Source organism: Hyla sarda, chromosome 13 (assembly GCF_029499605.1).
Source record: "Hyla sarda isolate aHylSar1 chromosome 13, aHylSar1.hap1, whole genome shotgun sequence".
Lineage (NCBI taxonomy): Eukaryota > Metazoa > Chordata > Amphibia > Anura > Hylidae > Hyla > Hyla sarda.
Genome location: NC_079201.1, coordinates 31,481,380 through 31,500,821, shown reverse-complemented (window position 1 = coordinate 31,500,821; position 19,442 = coordinate 31,481,380). Strand labels below are relative to the sequence as shown.

Below are 19,442 nucleotides of genomic sequence, written 5' to 3'. Positions count from 1 at the left end.
GTTCCGGGCCGGGAATTTGAGACCCCAATTTGCACATGCCTTGCACCACATTTATTATGTCATAATATTAATAAGAATACTAAATACTTAAAATAATACTAATAAAATTAATGATGTATTTAAGTCACTTTTTGCACCTTAGTAGCACAAGAGTATTACATGGAAATGGAAGTTGCTTATTAGAAAGGGGTCGTGGCTTGAAATTCAACTTGTTAAAATTTTTGTGTCAAATATTGGTGTAAAGTAAGCCAACCTAGAGGTAGTGCATTGACCAAACATATCTTGCAAGGTGCACTAAGATGTTGTGATAAGTTTGGTACATCTTCAGACTGCCTGGTCTAAGTTTATACTTTTAAATATGAGTAAATATCCCCTAAAAGGAATAAACTGATGGTTACAGGGCTGGAAATGCCATTGGTGTGTTACATTTTTTTTACCAATAAATTCCTATTATTCTGCTTTACATTTGGATCTATACTCATTGTGGAGAAGCTCCCATCCAGAAGTCCTTTTTTCTTACGATGTTTCTGCACGTCCACCTATTGTTGCAATTAACAGACCAGTCCAAGCCATTGGAAACCGGACAGACCTCGAGGCGGCTCACCACACATTATCTTTCACGCTCTCAAAGGTGTTGTGCTCTTAACGTTACACCTATCGGTATGATACCCTGTTTTGTGTCTCTTTTCAAAATAGAGTGGATAAATACACACAAAATGAATGCTGTGGCAGCACATGCCCTAAAACCATGGAACACAGTTGTCAGATCAGAAAGAAACTAGTGCAGCCCTAAGCTGAACCTCGATTCTGTCCTTACTTGCTTAGATGGCTCCTTTGCTGGGCTAAGTGCTCAGGAATATAAGGGAAATCAGACAAGCCAGGTCAAACCAACAAGAAACCAGAAAACAAGCCAAGGGGTCATTGCCAGAAGGGCAACACAGCACAGCGTCAGAGCCAGAGGCAAAACAATAAACAGGCAAGGGTCAAACCAGGAGAGTACGTCAAGTCCAAAATAAGCAGGCAAAATAAGGTCAGTGAAACGGTTAGAATCCTAAAAAGGAGTAGTAACAATGCTGTAGAAAGACCAATCAATGTCATCTAAGCAAAGCAGCTGCCCATTTAGATATCCCACCATCAGAAGTTGTGAGTGCCGCAATAAGAGGCATGATAAGAAGTTGCAATACAATTACCTGATTATGACAATGATTCCATCAAATATGTTATATGGGTTCTTGATGTAGCCAAATGGACCATACACAAAAAGCTTCAAAACCATTTCCAGGGCGAATAAACTTGTAAAGACTATATTACTGATCTCCAGGGCATTAGTCAGTTCTTCTGGCTGTGGACAATAATACAATTTCATAAATTATTAATGGTAGCTGAAGTCAAATATAAAGAAAAAAAAAACATACAGATTATTTAAGGCAGATTAATTAACCAAAAGTATATAGTGATGGTTTAGGGAATTGTTCTCAATGAGGCAGTGTAATAGTTCATACGTAAGAAACCAAGAGAACTTGCTATAGTCTTTTGACATCTACTCAGAATGGAAGTTGAGGACTAAAAAGAGATATTAAAGGGGTACTTCAGTGGAAAACAATTTTTTTTTTAATCAACTGGTACCAGAAATTTAAACAGATTAGCAAATTACTACTATTAAAAAAAATCTTAATCCTTCCAGTAGTTATCAGCTGCTGTATGGTCCGCAGGAAGTTCTTTTCTTTTTGAATTTCTTTTCTTTCTGACCACAGTGCTCTCTGCTGACACCTCTGACCATGTCAGGAACTGTCCAGAACAGGAGAGGTTTGCTATGATGCTTTGCTCCTGCTCTGGACAGTTCCTGACATGGAGAGAGGTGTCAGCAGAGAGCACTGTGGTCAGAAAGAAGAGAACTACACAACTTCCTCTGGAGCACACAACAGCTGATAAGTATAGATAATAGAGGACTGCTATAATATAGAGACAAAAGACAAAAAGGAAAGCGCTCCTAGTGTCATAACGTTAAATCCAATATAGTATGTAGAAGCAAAACTGCTCACCGAAGTGAGTTGTACTACGACCAAGTACAACTATGGTGTAGGCTGTAAGAAATAGACCCTCGACGGGTGAAGTTGGGCAGCCGTTCCTGGCAACACAGGTAAAGCACTCACAAGAGGATCCCTCCAAGGAACAGCACAGGAATCAAACCGGCGCTCACAGACTTAAATTGCAAAATGTTCTTTATTTCCCGGCATGCAACGCGTTTCGCTGGATAACCAGCTTCATCAGGCATCATGCCTGATGAAGCTGGTTATCCTGCGAAACGCGTTGCATGCCAGGAAATAAAGAACATTTTGCAATTAAAGTCTGTGAGCGCCGGTTTGATTCCCGTGCTGTTCCTTGGAGGGATCCTCTTGTGAATAATATAGAGACAACTCTTTGCTCCAGGGACCAGGAGACAAATCCTTTCTTCTTTCTCCATCGGACAGGAGCCAACATGAAGGAACTTTTACTAAACACAATATCTATTTTCTACAAACTCATCAATGTACAGAAGACAATTAAAACATAGTACACAAACACCACAAACACGAGTATACTTAATACTTTACCTGTTCGTGATATTCAATCCCCATGCTCAGAGTATTTATCAGGATAGCAATCATTATACCTCGCCCAAAGTACTTGCTGTCAACAATCTTTCGAAATGTCTCGCACACCATTTTCCCCAACTTCATCAGCTTGGAGGGGTTCTTGGGATTTGTCTTTCCCTTTTTTTGTTCAGTTTTCTCATTACACTGAGTATCTTGAGTGAATTCGTAGCCTCCATCACTATCAGACTCCATATCTTCATTGTCAGGGAGCTCTGGCTCTTTGCAGTGAGAACATATTTCTGGATCTAAGGATTCAATTTCAGAGCTTGCAGCTTGGACCGAGATTTTACAGGATCCTTTGCAGACACCTAAGGTCATATGTAACTGATGAAAATAACTCAACAAATGTTTTCCAAAAATTCTCAGTGAGCAGCAAGTGACAAATTGCTACTCATGCAGCACGTATACAGCAGTATTGTGAAAAAGTGCAATGTGTAAAAAAAAAGGAAAGAAAATCTTCACATTCATAGCAAAGCGAAAAAAAGACAACACCGTATCACAACTAAAGCAGTGCTATCTATACTTGATACTGCATTAATACACTAGAACACACAGAGAACCTAAATCACAACATACAGTGGCCCCTACTCCTAAGTAAGAGACATTCTATTGTGTTTCACTTACTTTATAAATAACACTATACCTCTTACTCTTCAGTGCTAACTGTCTATTACTGGTACTGTGGTAACACAGTAACTGGATACAATGTCCAACAACAAAAGTAACAATTGATAAAAAAAAAGATAATTTAAACCTAAATAGTAACTTATATACATGTGCTTTGCAGTTGAATGCAGTTTTAGGCTAGGGAGGGACTGACTATAATATGACAGTTTAGGAAACCGTAAACAATATCTGCCCAATGTTCACTATCTTATCTGAAATGTAGATAAATGTGAAGCTGGAAGCAGCATTAAAGAGGTACTCCGGCCCTAAGACATTTTATCCCCTATCCAAAGGATAGGGGATAAGATGTCTGATCATGGGGCCGGAGTATCGTGGTGTCACGGCCCGGCCCCCTTGTGATGTCACGTCCCGCCCCCTTAATGCAAGTCTATGGGAGCGGGCATGGCGGCCATCACGCCTCTCTCATAGGCTTGCATTGAGGGAGCGAGGCGTGACATCACAAGGGGGCGGGACCGTGACACCACGATACTCCTTGCCCCGTGATCATTAATCATCAGACACGGAGCGATCTTCGCTCCGTGAGGCTGATGATAGGGGGTGCTTCATGAGAGATTGCGGGGGTCCCCAGTGGAGGGACCCCCGCGATCAGACATCTTATCCCCTATCCTTTGGATAGGGGATAAGATGTCTTAGGGCCGGAGGACCCCTTTAACTATCTCATAAATAAAAAGATGCAACAGTCCATCCCAATGGTTCAGTTACCATCCATCAATAAAATATCCAGAAAAGAAGCTCTTGGACATCAACATTTAATGATATTCTATCCTAGTAATTTCTCAATAAGTCTTAAATTTAAATGGCTTCAGATGAAACCAGATCATTTTGTAGTCTAAAGGTTTGGTCCTGTATGTCTAGGGATCTGGAGCCAGAGGTGTATTTATGTTTTGTGCTGCCCTAGCCTGACTACACTTGTACCCCCTCCCCTTATTCTGAATGTGCTCACCCCTTAACAAGACAACACCTTTTTCTGTTCCAAACCCACCCCTTCCTATGTAAACTAAACCCCTTACTATTTTGGCCCAACCTTCCCTCTTCATGCTTTATCCTTTTCTCTTTGCACTTTAAAGGGGTACTCCGGTGGAAAAATATTTTTTTTAATTTTAAATCAACTGGTGCCAGAAAGTTAAACAGATTTGTAAATTACTTCTATTAAAAAATCTTAATCCTTCCAGTACTTATTAGCTGCTGAATACTACAGAGGAAATTCTTTTCTTTTTGGAACACAGAGCTCTCTACTGATATTACGAGCACAGTGCTCTCTGCTGACATCTCTGTCCATTTTAAGAACTGTCCAGAGTAGGAGAAAATCCCCATAGCAAACATATGCTGCTCTGGTCAGTTCCTAAAATGGACAGAGATGTCAGCAGAGAGCACTGTGCTCGTAATGTCAGCAGAGAGCTCTGTGTTCCAAAAAGAAAAGAATTTCCTCTGTAGTATTCAGTAGCTAATAAGTACTGGAAGGATTATTTTTTAATAGAAGTAATTTACAAATCTTGCACCAGTGGATTTAAAAAAAAAAAAAAAAAAAAAGTTTTCCACCAGCGTACCCCTTTAAATATGGATAGGTAGTGCCGCTTTAAATATAGATAGGAAATGCCAAAATGTGTATTTTGTTGAGGGGGTTGTCCAAAGTTGCTGGCAGCCATAATAGATTTGAGAAGAAAAAAATAATAATTATGTCCCCAGTTGCCATCCCCTGATAAAGTGCCACCTTGGGCCTGCGTCTTGTTGGCCTAGTTAAATATTTTGGGTTGTCTGGGGCCACCATGGATGGGAAAATCAGATGCAACAAGCTGGATGCATTTAAAGGGGTATTCCAGGAAAAAGCTTTTTTTTTTCATATCAACTGGCTCCAGAAAGTTAAGCAGATTTGTAAATTACTTCTATTAAAAAATCTTAATCCTTTCAATAATTATCAGCTGCTGAAGTTGAGTTGTTGTTTTCTGTCTGGAAACAGTGCTCTCTGCTGACATCTCTGCTTGTCTCGGGAACTGAACTGAACAGACACGTGTCATCAGAGAGCACTTAGACAGAAAAGAACAACTAAACTTCAGCAGCTCATAAGTACTGAAAGGATTAAGATTTTTTTAATAGAAGTAATTTACAAATCTGTTTAACTTTCTGGAGCCAGTTGATATATAAAAACAATAGTTTTTTTTTCCTGCATAACCCCTTTAACCTCAGGTTCCCTCCAGCTGTCCACAAGATAACATGGGGTGTCCACAGACCTATATAAACTTGATAACTTGCAGGACCAAAAATGCCCCTGGCAATGTTCTTTCATCCTGAAGGAAAATAATGTAGGATAGTTGGACATGAGTGAATATGTAAACATGAATATTAATGATCTGAAGCCTACAGAAGCATGTGAATTAGTATGTCTGTTTATAAGTTTAACTAAGCTATGTTTTAGATGTAGCCGAAATTTAAGCTAGGCTAGACTTTGTGTCCATCAGATATATTTAAAGGGTACCTCTCATCAAATAAACTTTTGATATATTTTAGATTAATGAATGTCGAATAACTTTCCAATAGCATGTTAATGAAAAATATGCTCCTTTCTATTGTATTTTTCCCGATCAGTCCTGTCAGCAAGCATTTCTGACTCATGCTGGAGTCCTAAACACTCAGAGCTGCCAGCCTGCTTTGTGCACAGCCAAACAGGCTGTGAACAAAGCAGGCTGGCAGCTCTGAGTGTTCTCCTTTGTGAACAAAGCAGACTGGCAGCTCGTAGTGTTTAGGACTCCAGCATGAGTCTGAAATGCTTGCTGCCAGGACTGGTAGGGAGACCCCTAGTGGTCATTTCTTCAAAGTGGAAAATTAAATAGAAAGAAGCATATTTTTTTAATAACATGAAATTGTAAAGTTATTCTGCATATATTAATCTATAATATATCAAATGTTTTTTTCATGAGAGGTAACCTTTAATGTTAGTTTTTTTGGAAGATTTGTCTAAACATCAGGTGTAAAGTAAGCCAACTACCCAGCACCCCTATTACTATTTTGGGGCTGCACACATATATAGGCTATAGACCAAGAGCTTTTTTTTATAGTCAGAGATCCCCTCACTTCTCACTATCTGGCTGACTTATTCCTTTTTTGGACCTTTGTCACGTGTCTGGCGTCAGATGGTTTTTTAAAATAATGTACATTTCCCGTATTTGGTACTTTTCTATTTGATATAGTGTTTATAATGTAAGACTTGATAATGTAATTTTTACATTTTGATTGACTAATATAACAAGTTGCAAAAGAACTAACTGGGGTTATTGGATACATCTAGTTAGTTCTTCTAGATTTAAAGGGGTACTTTGCTGCTCAGCTTTTGGAACAAACTGTTCTGAACGCTGGAGCTGACACCGGTAGCTCGTGACGCCATAGCCCCACCCCTCATGCCATCACACCGCGCCCCCTCAATGCAAGTCTATGGGAGGGGGCGTGACGGCTGTCACGCCCCCTCCCATAGACTTGCATTGAGGGGGCGGTGCGTGACATCATGAGGGGGCTGGGCTATGGCATCACGAGCCACCGGCTGCAGCGTTCGGAACAGTTTGTTCCAAACGCTGATCAACGGAGTACCCCTTTAATTATATGAATAACCGTGTTATAATAACCGTGTTATGGGTCAAAATACAGATGGCTGTCTAGGGTAAACCCTAGACAGCCATCTGTATTTTGACCCATAACACGGTACACAATATGGAACCTTATTGTATTGTTTACACGCATAATTTTGTGTCTAGTGCTGTAGAGGGCTGTAAAACAATCTTTCATAAAGGATATGCAACATATATGAACAATTGCGTATTATTGGGTGATCCATATATATCCTAGTTGTTTGTCTGTACACTATGGCCCTCATTTACTATTCTAAACCCGACTTGTTTTGTCGGGTTTTTTTGGCGCATCTTTGCCTGCGACATGTCGCAGACATCGTGCGCCAGTCTGCGACAGGATGCAACATTTTTTCCCAACGGACCCAATGTGGATTCTCCCAAACCTGAAAAAGGGGCGTAACCCGACATTTCTGAGCTTTCCAATGTATTTATAAAGGTTTCCAACCCGAATTTGTTGAATTGTTGTAGATTTTTTCCTGACAACTCAGAGGAGTTGGAAACCAAAACCAACAAAACCCAGTGCGACAAACAGGATGCGACATGATAATAAATACTAGGGGGAAAAAAGCAGTCGGGTAAGAAAGCAGGATAGACTTACAACCCGATTTTCTAAGTAAATGAGGGCCTATATATGAGTCCAGCTGGAGATTCTCCCCCTAACTGACCCAGTTATGCTCCAATACTCTTGTCCCAGTGGCTATCCATTTCTAGTACAGTACAGGATAGAGGATGTATGCAGCAGGATATGACCATTCATTTGTATTTTTTAGCAAGTAACACTACGTTTCCCTAACAATGATCACTGTAGGGGCAATTTAAAGGGAATATTCAGAGAACAAAAAATACAGAAGTCCTCAAGGTGGCAATAAAACATTTTTTTTTTTTTTTAAACGTACTCACCAGCTGCTGGTGCTGTTCTGTTGATGCCGGTCTCGCTGCTAAGTGCTTACGCTTTTCTGCCCCAATACCTATGAAATTATGAAATGCCTGCTCAGCCAATTACTGGCTGATGCGGATCACTACTTAGGGAAGAGATTGGCTGAGCAGGCACTTCCTATGTGGTGGTACAAAGATTAAGAGGTCTAAGCAGCAGGACTGGCACTGTCAGTACAGCACTGGGGGGTTAGGTGGAGATCTGCAGCAGGTGACTTTGTTTTTTGTGCCATCCTGAGAACTTTTTAGGTGCTATCCTTAAAGGGGTACTCTGCTGCTCAGCGTTTGGAACAAACTGTTCCGAATGCTGGAGCCGGCACTGGGAGCTTGTGTCGCCACGCCCCGCTCCCTCAATGCAAGTCTATGGTAGGTGGCGTGATGCTGGAGCCGGCACCGGGAGCTCGTGACATCATATGCAAGTCTATGGGAGGGGGCGTGACGGCTGTCACGCCCCCTCCCATAGACTTGCATTGAGGGGGCGGGGCATGCCACCATGAGGGGGCGGGCTATGACATCATGAGCTCCCGCTCCAGCGTTCGGAACAGTTTGTTCCAAACGCTGAGCAGCGGAGTACCCCTTTAAAGGCCAGACATCTTTCTTCACAGTAGTAGCTGGTCAAAAAGGATTTGTGAAGCTAAAAATGTGGCGATCAGCTGATCACCAGACCAGCTTAAAACTAAAAAATAGGTGATCGTGGCGATTCATCCCACGAATATGGCTGAGATCAATTTAGATCCACAGGAATCTCAACCAATGCTTTTACCGATGACTTTGATATAGTAAGTGGTGAAGTGCTGTTTTGGCATGCATGAAAATAATAATATTCCCTCTTGACTGCATATTTGGTGAGAGTATAAATTTACATGTATATGCCAAAGCAAAGCATGCATGCATGCCTGCATGCATCCATACATCTATCTATCGCAGGACCACTGTGGAGGGTCTTTAGCAAGCTGCTTTGCTTAAGAGTGCAAGAGAAGTTGAAAAGGTAGCCTAGCTAGGAATAAAATCATATATATGTAACAATATTCACTCGCCTGCTTGCATGCTTGTGAAGTTTAACTAATTCCGGCTGAGACAGAAAATGACGGCCTCTCCTGGTAACCTGGCAAGCATTAAACAAGAGAAGCACCCAATCACCTATAAGGTGAGGCATCATCCACTAGTTTAACGTATTACGTGTACACAGTGTATTCTCAGACTCACACATCAGATAAGACAAACGGCATAAATATAAGTATTTCATAAACATAGAACATCGGCTACTTATTAAAACACATAGGGGGAGATTTATCAAAACCTGTGCAAAGCAAAAGTTGCCCAGTTGCCCATAGAAACCAATCAGATCGCTACTTTCATTTTGCAGAGGCCTTGGTAAAAATGAAAGACGCGATCTGATTGGTTGCTTGGGCAACTGGGCAACTTTTCCTCTGGACAGGTTCTGATAAATCTCCCCCACAGAATCCATACATTAAAATAACAGAGGCTATCTATGGTCCAAAATGTGATTTTGTTTTACCGTACCTGTACTTTGGGTCTCTAGTAGCCTGTTCATTGAACTGTATATTGGCCCTGTGTAAAGGCTGGGGTCACTTGTGATCACAAGGCTTTCTGAAACGTCCCCTTGTTCTGTTTTCTTCTGTATTTCTGGTGACATGCTTGGGTGAACAGTAGGATAGTTTTTCTTTCCTACAATACTTTTTTGGACAACCTCTGAATTTGGCATAATTGTACCAGGCTGGGCAAAGACGGGCACGCAAGGCACATTTTCAAGATGGCAGTCGGCATGGTAAATGCTGTGAATGGATTGTGCATTGGAGGCTGAAGCAATGGGGGACGTCTGAGCCCCGGAAAACGATAGCATTAGTCTAGTTCCATTATGAGGAGAATTGGTTTCCACTTCGCTGAGCTCTGGGCTGGCCTGTGGCGCTCTTAGGCTGCCATTTCCCAGGTGGTAATGATGATGGTGATGGTGATGGTGATGGATTAGGTGGTGCACTGAAGACCTTCTTCTCCTATGTTTGCGATTTGGTTTTTCATTGTTGCTCTTCACCATAGGACTAGACGTGAAACCAAGTTTGAAGACTGCTGCTCTGTAGAGCTGGACAAGACGCTTACTTCCCTTACGAGTCACGTACACCAAATACTTCAGAAGCTCGTCATAACAACTGCCAGGCTCAGAGAAGCTGGCGAGTGTGCTTGCATTGGAAAGGAAACGGACTCTCTGTTCCTTCATAAGTTGGCTCTCCCGCTGCTTAGTTTCGGAAAACTGAGTAGCTATGACCACTAGACATAGGTTGATCATGAAAAATGATCCAATCTAAAGAAATTCAAGGCAGTTCTGTGATTAGTACATGAAAATCCGAAAGAACTACTTTATATCCACAACAATAGCAACGTAACCTTAAAATTACACAATATGTAGTCTTACCTAGTATTTTTTTTAACCGTTCATTCCAAAAATGGAAGATGGCACTCTAAATGAAGCATCCATTGAACAATGGGTTTTATTCACCCTTCAAATACAAGGATGCAACGTTTCAACCTTACCATAAGGTCTTTCTCAAGCAGGCTAAGAAACGTTGCATCCTTGTATTTGTTGGGTTAATAAAACCAAACGTTCAATGGATACCTCATTTGGAGTGCCAGCCTTCATTTTGGCTTTCTACCTGGATACTACCGTCTTGGTCAGGCTTTGAGGACTGAGCACCCATGGTCTTTTTAAAGACTCTGCTGCTCAGTGTTTGGAACAAACTATTCCGAACATTGGAGACGGTGCCGGGAGCTTGTGACGTCATAGCCCCGCCCCCTTATGACGTCATACCCACCCCCTCAATGCAAGTCTATGGGAGGGGGCGTGACAGCTGTCACGCCCCCTCCCATAGACTTGCATTGAGGGGGCGGGGTGTGACATCATAAGGGGGTTGGGCTATTACGTCGCCGGCTGCAGCGTACAAAACAGTTTGTTCCAAACGCTGAGCACCCCTTTAAGTCCTTTTCACTGTGCACAATCCATACTTTGCTTAGTTGGGTTTATTTTTATACTGTGTTCTAATACTCAGTTGGGAATCACCTCTGAGGTCTACCCTAGTTGATGTTCTAACCATGACTCCATGTCATTGTATTTCCTCATATAATTTGGTTTAGGACATAATAATTTTGAGTATAAAAATATAGCATAAAACCGCCTATAGGTAAACCAGCAATATAACTAGAAACTCTTACCATAGGAGGTTGTGTGAGCTCACACACAACAATGGTCAGCGTGAATGAGCAAAGGGGCCTGGTCTGCAGCCTCCCCAACCATACGGACAATGGCAGATGAGGACTTCCAAGGAAGAGGTGGATTTCAGCGGCGCTGACCAGGGATAGGCACGTCAGGTAGATTGAATGCTTTTATTGGAAAGAAAATGCAACGCGTTTCACCGCGCAAGCGCGGTGAAACGCGTTGCATTTTCTTTCCAATAAAACCATTTAATCCTCTTGACGTGCCTATCCCTAGTCAGCGCCGCTTAAACCCGCCTCTTCCTTGGAAGACTTTATCTGCCATAATAATTTTGAGGACTGTTATTGGTAAATAGACTTATAGCATGAAACGATTGAGACGAGAATGTCTGGGAGCAGCAATTACATGTATTTAACATACCCAAGATGTTAGAGCTGATGAATGATATAGGGCAGACTGTATAAATGGTTAGTTAACCCTCCTGGTCAATTCTCTCGGAAACATTTTCTAGTTCAGTTTCACTAATATTTAAAATGACCCTCCTGTTCTTGGTAAAAATGTAATAACATAATATGGGCAATAAAAAAAAGTTCTTGGTGCCCGCTCTTTTTTGCCAGCCCCATCAGCGTTCATAATAATTATAATAAAAATATGAATAATTACATGGCCAGCAGCATCTTGGACTACTCAGTGCTCAGCATCCCCCTCCTTTCAGACCATTCATGATGGGCATATAAAAAAAACTTAAAGGGGTATTCCAGGAAAAACTTTTTATATATATATGGCTCAACTGGCTCCAGAAAGTTTAACAGATTTGTAAATTACTTCTATTAAAAAATCTTAATCCTTCCAATAATTATCAGCTGCTGAAGTTGAGTTGTTCTTTTCTGTCTGGCAACAGTGCTCTCTGCTGACATCTCTGTCTGACTCGGGAACTGCACAGAGTAGAATAGGTTTGCTATGGGGATTTGCTTCTACTCTGGACAGTTCCGAACAACTCAACTTTAGCAGCTCATAAGTACTGAAAGGATTAAGATTTTTTTTAATAGAAGGAATTTACAAATCTGTTTAACTTTCCGGAGCCAGTTGATATATATATATATATATATATATATATATATATATATATACATATATAAAAAGTTTTTTCCTGGATAACCCCTTTAACTTTTAATTAGTCCACTAAAAAGTATAGAACAAATTCCAGAATGGATATATTCCGCGCCAGACACTTTTCCTGCCAGCTGCCACAGCAGTGAGATGGGAAAACGACACAAATCCAGAGTAACGTAACTAGCTGCGGACACAACAGGGCTGTTACCTAATACCACAATAACAGTCGGGGTCGTGAGTAGCACTGGGGTTGAGTGGCTCCTGACATATCTTTGTCCACAGCTTTGTTATTATTGTTAGCCAACTGGTTTGGGACACTATTCTAGCTGGGGGACAGGGCTCCTCGCAATAATGGAATGTAATATCGCTCTTAGTATTTATCTGAGCACATAGCACTTTCCTTGTATAACTTGTGCAGTGAGTCATTGTTGTTGCCCACTTACTGGTGATTCTTGCTCTAGTTCTTTTCCTTTGAGTGTGGGACTGACATGAGTTTCTGTTCATGAGTTTACATACTGTTTACATACCTAGGCTTACTGTCACTGCACATGAGTTACTGTTTACATACCTGTGTTTAGTCATCCCTCCCAGTGCTTCTCCCCCTGATGACGTCGCCTGAATTAGCGATAGAAACATGTTGGGCAGTCTGGAAGTGTGTATTGTATTTTAGTTTTTGTGAGGTCTGACAGCCAGATTGATCATTTGAATGGGATATATGTATTTAGGTTGTAATCTGTATATGGTAGCTAACACTACGGTTTTATTGCAACATTTTGAAGATTGTTCTATACTTTATAGTGGACTTATGAAGGTTATGTTTTATATGCCTTTCAAGTAATTTTTCTACTACTTATGTTGGCCTTGAATACTAATTGCACTACGGGTGTTCAGAGTACCCTCAAAAACTGTCTGATTCTTATTACAGACCATTCATGATGGTCATCAACCATGGTCCATAACTATGTTTGGAAATGCCTAAACCAGTGTTTCCTGACCAGTGTGCGGCCCACTGGCATATGCAGATCAAATGTATGCCAAAAAGAGACACCTGTGGCTAGTGACAGTCTATGGGCATGTTAGAATAAGCTTGAAGCTTCACAGTCTGATCATTGGGTCCATACATTGTGCGAAACTAGCCTAAAATTTACAAGCTGACAACATTTATTTTAGTTTGACATTGAAACGGATTTTTATGTTCTTATCCTTTGCATTTACATAAGAAAAGCATGGCAATGCAGAAAAAGACATCACATATTTTGCAGTCAGGACAGCAGTTTGGGCTGTCTGCCAGGATACAATGGAAAGCTATTATAAAAGCTTCCTTAAAGAATATAGTACATGCATTGCTGATATCTACCTCACAAGTAAACAGCTATAGTTTATAGCTTAATAGAAAGCAATATACAACATAGTAATAAAATAGTCTACAACATAGTAATAAAATAGTCTTTCTTGCAAAAACAAGTACATACAGAGCATGTTTTAAAGTCACCTTGTCACACCTAGGGCTGTTTGTTCACTTAGGCTAGGTACACACTGCTGTAGTGCTCCGACCCTTTTAGGTTCCGTTTGGTTCTTTTCTTTTTTTTCTTTTTGGTGCCTAACGGACCCTGAATGGGTAAGAGCACAACCACTTTTTCATGGGCTTTTCTCTGGACACATTTTTGGATTTCGTGGGCACATTTGTTTTTATAAAATATGCCTGAAATACACTTTATGAACCTAGCCTGTTAAGACAATTTCCCATGATTAACCCCTTAAGGACCGGAGGTTTTTCCGTTTTTGCATTTTCGTTTTTTGCTCCTTGCCTTTAAAAAATCATAACTCTTTCAAATTTACACCTAAAAATCCATATGATGGCTTATTTTTTGCGCCACCAATTCTACTTTGTAATGACGTCAGTCATTTTGCCCAAAAATCTATGGTGAAGCGGGAAAAAAAATCATTGTGCGACAAAATTGAAAAAAAAAACCGCTGTTTTGTAACTTTTGGGGGCTTCCGTTTCTACGTAGTACATTTTTTGGTAAAAATGACACCTGATATGTATTCTGTAGGTCCATACAATTAAAATGATACCCTACTTATATAGGTTTGATTTTGTCGGACTTCTGGAAAAAATCATAACTACATGCAGGATAATTAATACGTTTAAAATTGTCATCTTCTGACCCCTATAACTTTTTTATTTTTCCATGTATGGGGCGGTATGAGCACTCATTTTTTGCACCGTGATCTGAAGTTTTTAACGGTACCATTTTTGCATTGATAAGACTTATTGATCACTTTTTATTCATTTTTAAATGATATAAAAAGTGACCAAAAATGCACTATTTTGGACTTTGGAATTTTTTTGCGCGCACGCCATTGACCGAGCGGTTTAATTAATTATATATTTTTATAATTCGGACATTTCCGCACGCGGTGATACCACATATGTTTATTTTTATTTTTATTTACACTGTGTTTTTTTTTTTTATTGGAAAAGGGGGGTGATTCAAACTTTTAATAGGGGAGGAGTTAAATGATCTTTATTCACTTTTTTTTTTCACTTTTTTTTTGCAGTGTTATAGGTCCCATAGGGACCTATAACACTGCACACACTGATCTTCTATGTTGATCACTGGTTTCTCATAAGAAACCAGTGATCAACGATTCTGCCGGATGACTGCTCATGCCTGGATCTCAGGCACTGAGCAGTCATTCGGCGATCGGACAGCGAGGAGGCAGGAAGGGGCCCTCCCGCTGTCCTGTCAGCTGTTCGGGATGCCGCGATTAGCCACGGCTATCCCGAACAGCCCTACTGAGCTAGCCGGGAACTTTCACTTTCACTTTTAGCCGCGCGGCTCAGCTTTGAGCGCGCGGCTAAAGGGTTAATAGCGCGCGGCGCCGCGATCGGCGCTGCGCGCTATTAGAGGCGGGTCCCGGCTTCACTATGACGCCGGGCCCGCCATGATATGACGCGGGGTTACTGTGTAACCCCGCGTTATATCAGAAGAGCAGGACCAAGGACGTACCGGTACGTCCTTGGTCCTTAAGGGGTTAAAACACATTAGTATAATAAGGAGGAATATTATAACCATACATATTACCACCATACTGTTACTGGCCAAATTCTGCATACTGAGACCAATTATATCAATATTACCAGTATACAAGGAGGACTATTATCACCATACATATTGCCATCATACTGTTACTGACCAAATCCTGTATACTGAGACCAATATTACCAATAAGAGTAAGAATAATACCGCTACACCATGACCACTACCATTACCACCACATAGTGACTGTATAAAAGCCACTGAAAATAGACCAATATCCCCATAAAAAGCCCATATAGTAGTGACCCTGGCTCTATAAAGGCACTGCAAACTGTATAAGCGATTACAGTGGTTTCTACTGACTCACAGAAATCGTATTCTTGGAGTCGTTCTCTTATCTTTTCTTCTCTGTCTTACTTAGAACGTCATGAAATCTTCTTCCAATCATGAGTCGTCACCGCAGAATCTGCCAGGCAACAAACATATTAGGCTCCACACTTTCCAGCACATCTCCCACCTGTTCCCTACTCTCAGTGCCCTAAGTAATGCCCAAGTAGGTAGGTAGAGAATCTCCCCAATAAGGCAGAAGCTCCCAGTAGGTTGGTAGTGCCCCCAGTATGTAGGGAATGCCCCTTGTATTGCTCCCAGGCAGCTAATGCCCCCAGTAGGTAATTTCACCAGAAAGTAGTGCCCACAGGTAGATTATGACCCCAGTAGGTACCAGGTGATGCCCCCAGGTAGGTTGTAGGTAATGCCCCAAAGGTATGTAGTAGGTAATTTCCCAGGTAGGTTGTGCCCCCACAGGTAGATAATACCCCCAGAAGGTAGTAGGTAAGCCCCAATATAGGTAGTGTTCCAGTAGCTAGTGCCTCCCCAGGTAGCTAAAGCCCCTAGTAGGAAGTGCCATCAGTAGGTAGTGCCCTAAGGTAGGTAATATCCATAATAAGTAGTGCCCTCAGTAGGTAGTACCCCCAGGTATGTAATACCAATAATAGGTAATTTCCCCAAGTAGGTAATGCCCCCAGTAAGACGTTTCTCTAGGCAGAATGTGCCCTCAGTAGGTAGTGTCCCTTGGTAGATAATGCCCCCAGTAGGTACTTTACCCAGGTAGGTAATGCTCCCAGTAGATAGTGCCCCCAGTAGATAGTGTTCCCAGAAGTAGTGCCTACCCCTGGCAGCCCCTGTGCTGGCTTTAAAGTACCTACAGCCCATCCTGCAGTCTAAGTGAATAGAGGTTTGGGGCTAGACTTGGGGTTAAGGGCTGGCAGCGGGCCCCCTTTCTGCCGTTTAAAGGCAAACTGTCAGCAAAGTCACCCACACTAACCAGTGGTACTGGCTGGTAGTGCGGGTGATGCTGATTAAAATGGTGCTAACCTTGCCTGGATCCATCGCCTCAATCCGCCGTTATATTCTGTTTTGTGATTATGGTAATGAGGACCAAGTGGCATGGGCGGGGTTAGAAGCTTGCCTTTGGGCACTGTGACATCGGCCGGGTTAATGAATATTCATTCCCTCCCTCCACTTCTCCCCCCTCCTCTTCACTTTCCAAACACGTCTTCTGTGTGAAGCGGAGGGAGGGAATGAATATTCAGTAGCCCGGCCAATGTCCCAGTGCCAGAAGGCAAGCTTCTAACCCCGTCCATGCCACTTGGTCCTCATTACCATAACCACAAAATGGAATATAACGGCGGAATGAGGCAACGGATCCAGGCAAGGCTGGCACCATTTTAATCAGCATCACCCGCACTACCAGCCAGTACTAGAGATGAGCAAACTTACAGTAAATTCGATTCGTCACGAACTTCTCCGCTCGGCAGTTGATGACTTTTCCTGCATAAATTAGTTCAGCTTTCAGATGCTCCGGTGGGCTGGAAAAGGTGGATACAGTCCTAGGAGAATCTTTCCTAGGACTGTATCCACCTTTTCCAGCCCACCTGAGCACCTGAAGGCTGAACTAATTTGCGCAGGAAAAATCATCAACTGCCGAGCGGAGAAGTTCGTGACGAATCGAATTTACTGTAAGTTCGCTCATCTCTAGCCAGTACCACTGGTTAGTGTGGGTGACTTTGCTGACAGTTTGCCTTTAAAAAAAAAAAAGAAAAAATGGCAGTCCTTCTCTCAGGCAGTTCCCTGAATATAAGATAGATAAATAGATATCTAGGAAGGATGCCCCAGCACACGGAGGATTCAAGTGCAAAAACAGTGGTTTATTCCATGGTAATACAGGTTAGCAACGTTTCTGCTGCCAATGCAGCCTTTATCACGCTTGATAAAGGCTGCATTGGCAGCAGAAACGTTGCTAACCTGTATTACCATGGAATAAACCACTGTTTTTGCACTTGAATCCTCCGTTTGCTGCGGCATCCTTCCTAGATGTCTAACTTGCCTTGACTGGGGCTCTACTCGCTGCTTGCACCACCATCATATTACTGTGGGACGTGCTGCTCTACCTTTTCCTGTGCTAGATAAATAGATAGATAGATATGAGAGATAGATAGATGTGAGATAGATAGATAGATAGATAGATAGATAGATAGATATGAGATAGATAGAAAGATAGATAGATAGATAGATAGATAGATATGAGAGATAGATAGAAAGATAGATATAAGATAAATAGATAGATATGAGATAGATAGATAGAGAGATAGATAGATATGAGATAGATAGAGAGATAGATATGAGATAGATAGATAGAGAGATAGATAGAAAGATAGATATAAGATAAATAGATAGATATGAGATAGATAGATATGAGATAGAGAGATAGATAGATATGAGATAGATAGATATGAGATAGATAGATAGATAGATAGAGAGATAGATATGAGATAGATAGAGATAGATAGAGAGATAGACAGACAGATGGAAAGTAGAGAGATATATAGAATCTAAGGCTGCTTTCACACTGTAAAGTTCTTCTGTTTTAAAGAGCCATTATAATGTTCCGTTATGAAAACCCTTAAAAACGTCCTTTACAAAATCCCATACGGCCGTTACAAAATCCCTTTAGAGTCTATGGGATTTTTACATTATCCAATTTAACCCATCATAGCCAGTTAATAATAACGGACGTTATTTTGTGACGGGACAAAAATAGTGCATGTACCGTTTTTTTCTCCTGTCACAAATAACATCTGTTATTAATAACGGGCTATGATGGGTTAAATTGGATAATGTAAAAATCCCATAGACTTTATTGGGATTTTGTAACGGCCGTATGGGATTTTTATGACGGCTGTGTAACGTTTTTAAGGGTTTTCATAATTGAACAATATAACGGCTCTTTAACACGGAAGAACTTTATAGTGTGAAAGCAGCCTTACTTACTGAACATGGCATCAGCTGTGGGCAGGGGAAGGCTTCCTTTTCCCAGGCAGCTCTGGGTCTGTGGTGGACAGGAAATACAGCATTCTCCTACTCCACCAATAAGGTGGCACACAGGGGGTCATGAGGGGGAGGGGGGAGGAGCTCTCAGCTGCTCTTTTCCTCCCAGAGAGTCAGTGCGGCCCCTGCGCCGGTTTTAAAAGGGCCTGAAGGGGAAAACAGTAAGTAAAGACTGGCAGCAGCAGCCACTTCTCAGACTCAGGCAGTGCCCGACCTGTCAGTCGCTGTATCCCCCTGACGGTGGCCCTGGGCACAGCTCTAATAGCTGTGGCTGCAAGTTGCGGCTGCTTAGTATTAAGAGCAGGCAGGGGAATGGCCCCGTCCACAGATGGCCCCGCCCACCGGGAAAATGCCCAGTGTTCCCAATGGCCAGTCTGGCCCTGGCCGGGATGCCTGCTGAATGATTAGCAGCGGGGACCAAAATTCCCACGGGCGTACCTGTACGCCCCAGGTCCTTAAGGGCTCAGGATGCAGGGCATACGCGTACGCCCTGCATTCTGAAAAGGTTAAAGATGCCTTTGTTCTAATATTAAAAATAAAAAAACAGTACCTTTTTTAACAGGATGCAAAAACATAGTGTGGCCCAATATAGGCCTAATATGGCCACATCAATGAAAACAAATACAGGAAGAGGAGAGGTAAAAGCAGAAAAATAATTAGCTAGTCATTTAGGTACAAACGGGCATTGCCATGAAAGGGTTAAACCCGGATCATGAAGAACACATTTTCAGTGGCCTATGTCCGTGTGTCTTTATACATAAAGTGAATGATTGATATCTAAACATTATGTAATTGGTAC

General features: G+C 41.7%; 1 protein-coding gene across 9 annotated transcripts in view; it reads right to left on the bottom strand.

The window, feature by feature from the left end:
* Positions 1 to 19,442, bottom strand: part of CACNA1G (calcium voltage-gated channel subunit alpha1 G) — a 380,651-nt gene that overhangs the window by 159,985 nt on the left and 201,224 nt on the right. For all 9 annotated transcript variants that reach the window (XM_056550710.1, XM_056550708.1, XM_056550703.1 and 6 more), the window contains 3 exons: positions 9,398 to 10,193; positions 2,595 to 2,944; positions 1,191 to 1,342 (listed from right to left, as the gene is read on the bottom strand). In XM_056550710.1, the coding sequence (XP_056406685.1) occupies positions 1,191 to 1,342; positions 2,595 to 2,944; positions 9,398 to 10,193 (1,298 nt within the window). The remainder of the gene's footprint in view (positions 1 to 1,190; positions 1,343 to 2,594; positions 2,945 to 9,397; positions 10,194 to 19,442) is intronic.